Source organism: Malaclemys terrapin, chromosome 4 (genome assembly GCF_027887155.1).
Source record: "Malaclemys terrapin pileata isolate rMalTer1 chromosome 4, rMalTer1.hap1, whole genome shotgun sequence".
NCBI lineage: Eukaryota > Metazoa > Chordata > Testudines > Emydidae > Malaclemys > Malaclemys terrapin.
The window spans coordinates 33,762,892-33,773,147 of NC_071508.1; the positions used below are offsets into that span (position 1 = coordinate 33,762,892).

Here is a 10,256-nt window from a genome sequence, read left to right on the forward strand (position 1 = left end):
GGTTAGAGATGGACTGCAGCGGGGCTCTGTCCTCCTGCCTCCGTTCCTGCAGAACATCCACAAGGCGCCAGAGCGTGTCTGTTTGCTCCCTTAGTAGTCCAAGCAGCGTTTGAGTCGCCTGCTGGTCTTCCTGCCGCCACCTCTCCTCCCGATCCATGTTTGCTTGGTGCATTTGGGTCAAGTTCTCCCGCCACTGGGTCTGCTGTGCTGCCTGGGCTTGGGAACAGGCCATAAGCTCCGAGAACATGTCCTCCCGTGTCCTCTTCTTCCTATGCCTAATCCGCGCTAGCCTCTGGGAGTGTGATGCCAGGGTAGGTTGTGAGACAGTCGCAGATGGGGCTGTGGAAATGAGAAAAAGGGAGTGAATTCCTCAGAAAGATAAATGTAGTTGTGAACAAAGAACATAGTCTTTCTCTGTGAACAAGACCATGCACAGCACCTATCACATGCGCACTCAGCACAAGGTCGAATTCTCGGCCTTCGCATTCAGTGCCTGGGGTCTTGCACAGCACATTTGAGAAGCGGGGCAGCACAATGGAATTTCTGTTGCAGGCAGACATGGTAAGCCGTAGACCTGTGGCAGTTTAAAACTTTTATATTACCACTGGCCTCATTTCACATTTAAAGCAATGTCAGTCCCTGCTGCCAGCAATCCGGCAAGCGGGAACTCTGACCCTGTCCCACCCCCTCGCAGCTGTCCCTGGGAATGATCCCTTTCGGCTGCCCCTCTCCCGCCTCCACCGCGTGGCTGCAAACCAGCGGTTACAGTTCTGTAAAGGAACGGTCAAGCAGTCCCAACACTAACATTCCCCTACCTAATTCAAAGCAGGTCACCATGGGCGACATCACCCTGATGAGGATCTCTGAGAGCGAGAGAGAGAGAATGCTCCAGGAAAGCCTCCAAAGACCAGGGCCGTATGCCGCCCTGCTGTGCAGAGCAATGATTCCTGAGTACTTGATAGTCTCGTGGCGCGGCAACGTGTCGTACTTCGGAGGACCCAATAAGGCCGCTCTCCCCAGGAACCTCATGCAACGGCTTTCCAATTACCTCCAGGAGAGCTTCATCGAGATGTCCCAGGAGGATTACTGCTCTATCCCCGGACATATAGACCGCATTTTACTGTAGCTGCAGTAGTAGGGAATAAACAGTAGAGCGGCTTGGGCAGGACAATCACGGAAAACCGGACATTGCTAGATTTTTTTTCAAAACTTGCACTGCCCATGACTGAACCGTTAAGCGCCTAGGGCAAAGTAATCATGAACAACCCATTCTTTTAATTGTTAATATTCCTGTTCTGTTAAAAATAAATGTTTAGATGTTTACAACACTTACTGGATGATCCTTCCCCAGATTCTGTGTCCGGGGTAACGGCTGGGGACGCTTGGTAGGGGATCTCTGTAAGGGTGATGAAGAGATCCTGGCTGTCGGGGAAATCAGCGTTGTGAGCGCTGCCGACTGCCTCGCCCTCCTCATCTCCTTCCTCATCTTCCCCGTCCCCTAACATGTCCGAGGAACCGGCCATGGACACTATCCCATCCTCAGAGTCCACGGTCAGTGGTGGGGTAGTGGTGGCGGCCGCACCGAGGATGGAATGCAGTGCCTCGTAGAAACGGGATGTCTGGGGATGGGATCTGGAGTGTCGTTTGCCTCTTTGGTCTTCTGGTAGCCTTGTCTCAGCTCCTTGATTTTCACGCGGCACTGCGTTGCATCCCGGCTGTATCCTCTCTCTGACATGTCTTTAGAGATCTTCTCGTAGATCTTTGCATTCCGTCTTTTGGATCGCAGCTCGGAAAGCACAGACTCCTCGCCCCACACAGCGATGAGATCCAAGACTTCCCGATCAGTCCATGCTGGGGCCCTCTTTCTATTCACAGACTGCACGGCCATCACTGCTGGAGAGCTCTGCATCGTTGCCAGTGCTGCTGTGATCGCCACGATGTCCAGACAGGAAATGAGATTCAAACTGGCCAGACAGGAAAAGGAATTCAAATTCAAATTTTCCCGGGGCTTTTCCTGTGTGGCTGGTCAGAGCATCCAAGCTCGTACTGCTGTCCAGAGCGTCAACAGAGTGGTGCACTGTGGGATAGCTCCCGGAGCTATTAGCGTCGATTTCCATCCACACCTAGCCTAATTCGACATGGCCATGTCGAATTTAGCGCTACTCCCCTCGTCGGGGAGGAGTACAGAAGTCGAATTAAAGAGACCTCTATGTCGAACTAAATAGCACCGCAGTGTGGACGGGTGCAGGGTTAATTCGATGTAACGGCGATAACTTCGACATAAACGCCTAGTGTAGACCAGGCCTAAGTGTAGTCTCTATGCCATTATCTAAATCATTGATGAAGATATTGAAAAGAACCGGACCCAGAGCTGATCCCAGCGGGACGGGACCCCACTCGTTATACCCTTCCAGCTTGACAGTGAACCACTGGAAAACCATTCCCAGACAGTAGTTATCAACCAGTTATGCACCCACCTAATAGTAGTTCCATCTAGGTTGTATTTCCCTAGTTTGTTTATCCCCAGGAACACTCCCGATCTCTTTCCCACTCAGCCCACGAGCCAGCAGTGAGAGGCCTGCAGGGTGGAGCTGCCCCACCACCCGCTTGCTACAACTGCCAAGAATTTTCCCCTGATGTTTCAGCCTAGACCTCTCCTTCCTTGGATATTTCCTGTCGATCCTCATCCTACAACCTTCTGGGACTGTGACTGATCTACCCTGGGGGTCACAAACAGATGTCAAGGGGTCGTGACCACCCTGCCCTTTACTTTATTGCTAAGCAGAGCTGGCCAGATGAGGGTTCTTGGTGTGGATGAGGTGGGGAACGACTGCTCTAACCTCCTCGCTGGTGAGCCCCTTTCCTATCGCTCCAAGGAAGGTGTGATTCCTACTCCTTTGTCTCTCATCTTGTCTAGACTCTGCAAGCTCTCGCACGCATCTTCTTTTGCCTGTCTCCTCAAGGTGGCACAATGAAGGGGAAGGGCCATGGGGTGGGTGATACCTGTCCATGGTGATTTCCCAGTAAGTCTCAGCAGAGAGAGGGATCCAGTTGAGGCTCCCAGAGTGGTAAGATGAGTCGATGCCGCCAAACATCACGAAGCTCCCACTCTGCTCATCACTGGAGACGGGAGAGTCAAGGAAGATCCATGAATGGTCGGCTAAGGAGACAATAGCAAATGCTCCATCTGTTAGAGAAGGACCACAGCTGGGCAATGCTGGGGTAGAGTCAGAGCTGGGCACATCCAGTTGGATGAGAGGAACACCTCTGCCCCTACTTTGCTAAATGTCTCTTGCTAGATCTCAAAAGCTAAGCAGGGCTGGGCCTGCCCTAAAACTGGATGGGAGACCGCCAAGGAAAAGCTCAGGTGTTTAAGGCAGTGTTGTCAGTCACTCAGTAGGTGCTGCTCTTCCCTTGGAGTCAGGACTGAGCAGACGGTTCAGTCTGCTGCTGGAAGATGCTGAGTGAGGGAACCATGTGGGTGACGTATAAGGGGGAATTCTTCCCCCAGGAGTCAGTCTAATATTGATGACCTACCTTGGCACTGGGCAGTGCTTGACAGGGCCCTGATGCTTTTATCTCAGCATTAGAGATACTAGTGTTCATTTCTGCTCCCAAAAACGTACATCACCAGCACAGAACGGCTGCTGCTTTCCACCCCGAGGTGGCTGCTTTTGGGACTTCTGGAGCTAACATCACAGGGATCACTCATTGTGAGAGGCGCTATAGGAACATGAATCTCACTGCAACAAATGAGCCATTTCCAGCCCTGACTTACGAGCTCAGGTAGACGGAGAAGAGGTCCTGTCACACCAAACCTTCGTTCATCATGTTGTCAAAGACAGGTGTGGCTCCAGAAGAGGAGATATTGGGGAAGGCCAGACCTAGGATCCCATCAAAGGGGATGTAGTAAAAGGTGGAGCCAGGCTCGGTTTCACTCAGACCAAAGATCTGTTTGGTGTCCACAATGCCTCCAACCTTGGGAGAGGAATGGGGATAATCAGACACAACCTACACTCTGGGAGAAGCTGCCAAGTCTATCACAGGGTCCTTATGGCCTGGGGAGTTCTCAGAGGCTGCCAAGCCCTGCACTGTGGCCTCGCCCCACCTGCCCCATATGAGAATAGTCTGTGATTGGCCTCATCACCAATTCTCTTCCCTTTCTTTATCTCCCTCTCCCAGTTCACAGCGAGTGGCTTTCCTGCTTTAGCTTCCCAGATGCGTCCTGTCCTTCTAACTCCTAATCTTTCACCATGTCTGATCCAGGGGCTTTGATCCTTTCTTGTAATTTACCTGGACGGTGTCATAGCCCAGGATTCCGGTCATGCTGCCACTGCCATACTGGATGGAGAGCTCTGGCTGGTGGCCTCGTAGGTGGAGGAGTCTGATGGGTTGAATTTGTTGTGATTTGGTGCAAGTATAGACGAGTCAGATGGTCACAGACTGACACTTGTAACTCTCCCCATGCTTTGTATGGAGAGCCTGGGTGACTAGTGAGACTGAATTCCTTGGTGGGGTCAGGGTGCCTAAGAGTCACAAATTGCAGTACTCAGCATTGCCACACCTAAGTGCCTTTGTGGAGCTAAATTCTGGTCTTACTAGGGCCCATTCCCCCTCTGACACTGTGCAGAACATGGAGGGACAATGGAGGGAGACCTGCTGCTCTCTGGCTTCCGGGATGGATAAAAATCGATGATTTTTTAAAAATCTGATTTTTTAAAAAAATAAGCCTTTTCAAAATTAACCTTGAAATTATGATAACATATGGTAAGGCCTAAACTTACTAAATCGTTTAATTTAAATACAACGGTTACTGTTAAGCAGTGCATGTTTCCTGGCTTTAAAGAAAGTCAACAGAACTGGAGGATTTCACTGACTCAGTTCCTGGAACTAGAGTTTCTTCCAGTGCTAAATGAGTTTTTGACAGCAGTAGCCTCTTCTGCAGGTTCAGAGAGAATACTTTCTTCAAATCAGTTTATTAACTAGCTCAGTTCACAGACTAGATCATTCCAACTTAAGAAACCGATTGGGAGTTGAAAAAGTGGGAACACTTGTTTTCCTCTTCCAATCTCTGAATAAAAGCTTGGTGCTAGAGGGTGAGCTCTACAAGTTTTAAAATCTTGAAGGACATGCTGGTCAGAAACAATAGTTCAATTCACTGACTACATATAACACTTCCTTTGTTTCATAAATCTATTAGTTTTAAATGCAAAACATTGTTTTGATAAATTTTTCTTTCTTGTATATACAGCCCATTTAAAGAAGTTTTATTCAACTTTTTTTTAAAAAAAGCTGGATTTTACATTTTAAATTTAATTCCAATTTCCAGCCAAATTGAGTTTGACACAAATCAAAAATTAATCATTATGTAGTAAATAAGAAATTCCTCCTTCATTTTCTAAAATAACTAAAAAATGTATAAATTATGAAACTGAATAAATGTATGTAAAGTTATGTTAATAGCTTAAATAAATGCGTATTGACTTAATCTATACCCCTGATTTGCAACCTGTTTATAGTGGTTACAAACCAGTGAAAATCAACTTCCTTTAGAAAAATAACTAAAAAGTACAAATGCAAAGCAAGATTAAAATCAATTATTTCAATCAAGGTTTCCTCCTTGCTGATTTAAATCTCTTTGATTTCAATCAATCTGTCCTGCTGATGTATCAAGGCAAGAGGCGTTGCAGGTGACTTACTGCAGGCTTCGCTGGAGCAGTACACGGAGGGCACCCACAGGTTGGAGGAACCGGTGTCGAACACGACAGTGAAATCCTGGGCTGGGGTGCCAATGGAGATGGTTCCATAATAATCGACCTGTCAAAGCAGGATAAAAAATTACATAAAGAGAGGAAACCATTGCCATCCAAGGATTAGATCATCAGCTAGAGTAAACCAGCGTATTCTTCCAGCTGATTTACACCAACTGAAGGTCTGGGCTACGGTGTCCTTGCTAAAGGCTCAGCCTGAACTGTGTTTCTTTGCCATCACTTTGTCCAGCATGGCTCCTAGCACCTGCTGGCAACCAATAGCAACAGGTGATCTGATGCACGTACTTATTTAGCCTCAGACCCTTGAATCTCAGGGTATGTCTACACTACGAAATTAGGTCGAATTTATAGAAGCCGGTTTTATAGAAATCGGTTGTATACAGCCGATTTTGTGTGTCCCCACATAAAATGCTCTAAGTGCATTAAGTCGGTGGACCGCGTCCACAGTACCGAGGCTAGCGTCGACTTCCGGAGCGTTGCACTATGGGTAGCTATCCCACAGTTCCCGCAGTCTCCGCCGCCCATTGGAATTCTGGGTTGAGATCCCAATGCCTGAATGATACAAAACAGTGTCGCGGGGGGTTCTGGGTACATGTCGTCAGGCCCCTCCCCCTCCGTCAGAGCAACGGCAGACAATTGATTCGCGTCTTTTTACCTGGGTTACCTGTGCAGACAACATACCACGACAAGCATGGAGCCCGCTCAGCTCAGCTGAGCTCACCGTCACCATATGTCCTCTGGGTGCCGGCAGACGTGGGACTGCATTGCTACACAGCAGGAGCTAATTGCCTTTTGGCGGTAGACGGTGCAGTATGACTGGTAGCCTTCATTGGCAATCTGGGTGCTGGCAGCCGTGGGGCTGCATTGCTACACAGCAGCAGCCCCTTGCCTTTTGCCAGTAGATGGTGTATTACGACTGGTTCGATCAGATGATGGCTGAAACTCCGTATGTCCTCCAGTCATATTCTGCTGCCTTCCCAATGATGATGGCGGCTATCAGTCGTAGTACACTATTTTCTGCCAAGCACCCAGAAGATGCCAAGGACTATCACTCATGCTGCACCGTCATCTGCCAGCTTAAGATGTAAAAAATAGATTTGTTCTATATTCATTTGCTTCCCCTTCCTCTGTGAAATCAACGGCCTGCTAAACCCAGGGTTTTGAGTTCAATCTTTGGGGGGGCCATTCTGTGTGACAGTTGTTTGTGTTTCTCCCTGATGCACAGCCACCTTTGTTGATTTTAATTCCCTGTACCTGTACGCCATGTCGTCACTCGCCCCTCCCTCCCTCCCTCCCTCCCTCCGTCAGACAATAGTTTCGTGCCTTTTTTTAGACCAGATGCCATAGCACTGGGATCATGGAGCCCGCTCAGATCACCGCGGCAATTATGAGCATTATGAACACCACACTCATTGTCCTGGAGTATATGCAGAGCCAGGACATGCCAAAGCAAAACCAGGACCAGCCGAGGAGGCGATTGCAGCGCGGCGACGAGAGTGATGAGGAAATTGACATGGACATAGACCTCACAGAAGGTACAGGCCCCAGCAATGTGCAAATCATGGTGTTTCTGGAGCAGGTTCATGCCATGGAATGCCGATTCTGGGCCCGGGAAACAAGCACAGACTGGTGGGACCGCATCATGTTGCAGGTCTGGGATGATTCCCAGTGGCTGCGAAACTTTCGCATGCGTAAGGGCACTTTCATGGAACTTTGTGACTTGCTTTCCCCTGCCCAGAAGCGCCAGAATACCAGGATGAAAGCAGCCCTCACAGTTGAGAAGCGAGTGGCGATAGCCCTGTAGAAGCTTGCAACGCCAGACAGCTACCGGTCAGTCAGGAATCAATTTGGAGTGGGCAAATCTACTGTGGGGGCTGCTGTGATCCAAGTTGCCAGGGCAATCAAAGACCTGGTGATATCAAGGGTAGTGACTCTGGGAAACGTGCAGACCATAGTGGATGGCTTTGCTGCAATGGGATTCCCAAACTGTGGTGGGGCAATAGATGGAACCCATATCCCTATCTTGTCACCGGAGCACCAAGCCACCAAGTACATAAACCTCAAGGGGTACTTTTCAATGCACTGCAAGCCCTGGTGGATCACAAGGGACGTTTCACCAACATCAACATGGGATGGCCGGGAAAGGTACATGATGCTCGCGTCTTCAGGCACTCTGGTCTGTTTCGAAAGCTGGAGGAAGGGACTTTCTTCCCGGACCACAAAATAACCGTTGGGGATGTTGAAATGCCTATCAAAAACAACAAGGAATCTGGTGGCACCTTAAAGACTAACAGATTTATTTGGGCATAAGCTTTCGTGAGTAAAAACCTCACTTCTTCGGATGTCTATGCATCCGAAGAAGTGAGGTTTTTACTCACGAAAGCTTATGCCCAAATAAATCTGTTAGTCTTTAAGGTGCCACCAGATTCCTTGTTGTTTTTGTAGATACAGACTAACACGGCTACCCCCTGATACTTGAAATGCCTATCATGATCCTTGGGGACCCAGCCTACCCCTTAATGCCATGGCTCATGAAGCCGTACACAGGCAGCCTGGACAGTAGTCAAGACCTGTTCAACTACAGGCTGAGCAAGTGCCGAATGGTGGTGGAATGTGCATTTGGACGTTTAAAAGCGCGCTGGCACAGCTTACTGACTCGCTCAGACCTCAGCAAAAAGAATATCCCCATTGTTACTGCTGCTTGCTGTGTGCTCCACAATATCTGTGAGAGTAAGGGGGAGACATTTATGGCGGGGTGGGAGGTTGAGGCAAATCGCCTGGCCACTGATTACGCGCAGCCAGACACCAGGGCGGTTAGAAGAGCACAGCATGGCGCGGTGCGCCTCAGAGAAGCTTTGAAAACGAGTTTTGTGACTGGCCAGGCTACGGTGTGAAACTTCTGTTTGTTTCTCCTTGATGAACCCTCCACCCCCCCCCCCCCCCGGTTCACTCTACTTCCCTGTAAACCAACCACCCTCCCCTGCCCTCCCCTCTTTGAGCACCGCTTGCAGAGGCAATAAAGTCATTGTTACTTCACATTCATGCATTCTTTATTAATTCATCACACAACTAGGGGGATAATTGCCAAGGTAGCCCAAAAGGGGTGGGGGAGGAGGGAAGGAAAAGGACACATTGCAGTTTAAAACTTTAACTCTTATTGAAGGCCAGCCTTCTGATGCTCGGGCAATCATCTGGGGTGGAGTGACTGGGTGGCCAGAGGCCCCCCCACCGCGTTCTTGGGCGTCTGGGTGAGGAGGCTATGGAACTTGGGGAGGAGGGCTGTTGGTTACACAGGGCTGTAGCGGCGGTCTCTGCTTCTGCTGCCTTTCCTGCAGCTCAACCATACGCTGGAGCATATCAGTTTGATGTTCCAGCAGCCGGAGCATCGACTCTTGCCTTCTGTCTGCAAGCTGACGCCACCTATCATCTTCAGCCCGCCACTTGCTCTGTTCATCCCGCGATTCAGCCCGCCACCTCTCCTCTCGTTCATATTGTGCTTTTCTGTAGTCTGACATTGACTGCCTCCACGCATTCTGCTGTGCTCTGTCAGCGTGGGAGGACATCTGGAGATCTGAGAACATATCATCTCGAGTCCACCGTTTTCTCCTTCTAATCTTCGCTAGCCTCTGTGAAGGAGAAACATTTGCAGCTGGTGGAGGAGAAGGGAGAGGTGGTTAAAAAAGACACATTTTAGAGAACAATGGGTACACTCTGTCATGTTAAATGTTGCTGTTCACATTACACAGCACATGTGCTTTCGTTACAAAGTCGCATTTTTCCTCTTATATTGAGGGCCTGCCGGTTTGGTGTGAGAGATCACTTACGCAGTGCCAGGCAACAGATTTTGGCTTGCAGGCAGCCATAGTAAGCCACAGTCTTTTGGCTTTTTTAACCTTCTTAACATGTGGGAATGGTTTCAAACAGTAGCGCCCTCATTTCCCATACCAAGCACCCCTTGGGTTGGCCATTTAAAATGGGTTTGCAATGTAAAAGGAGGGGCTGCGGTTTCCGGGTTAACATGCAGCACAAACCCAACTACCTCCCCCCACATACACCCAATTCTCTGGGATGATCACTTCACCCTTCCCCCCTACCGCGTGGCTAACAGCGGGGAACATTTCTGTTCAGCTGAGCAGGAACGGGCACCTCTGAATGTTCCCTTAATAAAATCACACCATTTCAACCAGGTGACCGTGAATGATATCACTCTCCTGAGGATAACAAAGAGAGATAAGGAATGGATGTTGTCTGCATGCCAGCAAACACTGGGACCATACGCTGCCATGCTTTGTTATGCAATGATTCCAGACTACGTGCTACTGGCCTGGCGTGGTAAAGTGTCCTACCATGGCGGACGGGATAAGGCAGCCCTCCCCAGAAACCTTTTTGCAAAGGCTTTGGGAGTACATGAAGGAGAGCTTTCTGGAGATGTCCCTGGAGGATTTCCGCTCCATCCCCATACACGTTAACAGACTTTTCCAGTAG

The 10,256-nt window shown here is 49.3% G+C and overlaps 1 protein-coding gene across 1 annotated transcript; it reads right to left on the reverse strand.

Moving 5' to 3' along the window:
- Positions 1-1,529: 1,529 nt before the first annotated feature.
- On the reverse strand, positions 1,530-4,326 carry LOC128836096 (pepsin A-like). Its single transcript, XM_054026117.1, has 4 exons — positions 4,294-4,326; positions 3,819-3,978; positions 3,004-3,187; positions 1,530-1,964 (listed from the first exon to the last, which is right to left on the reverse strand). The coding sequence occupies exons 1-4, from the start codon at positions 4,324-4,326 to the stop codon at positions 1,553-1,555; spliced, it is 789 nt and encodes a 262-aa protein (XP_053882092.1). The 3' UTR covers positions 1,530-1,552.
- Positions 4,327-10,256: the final 5,930 nt, after the last annotated feature.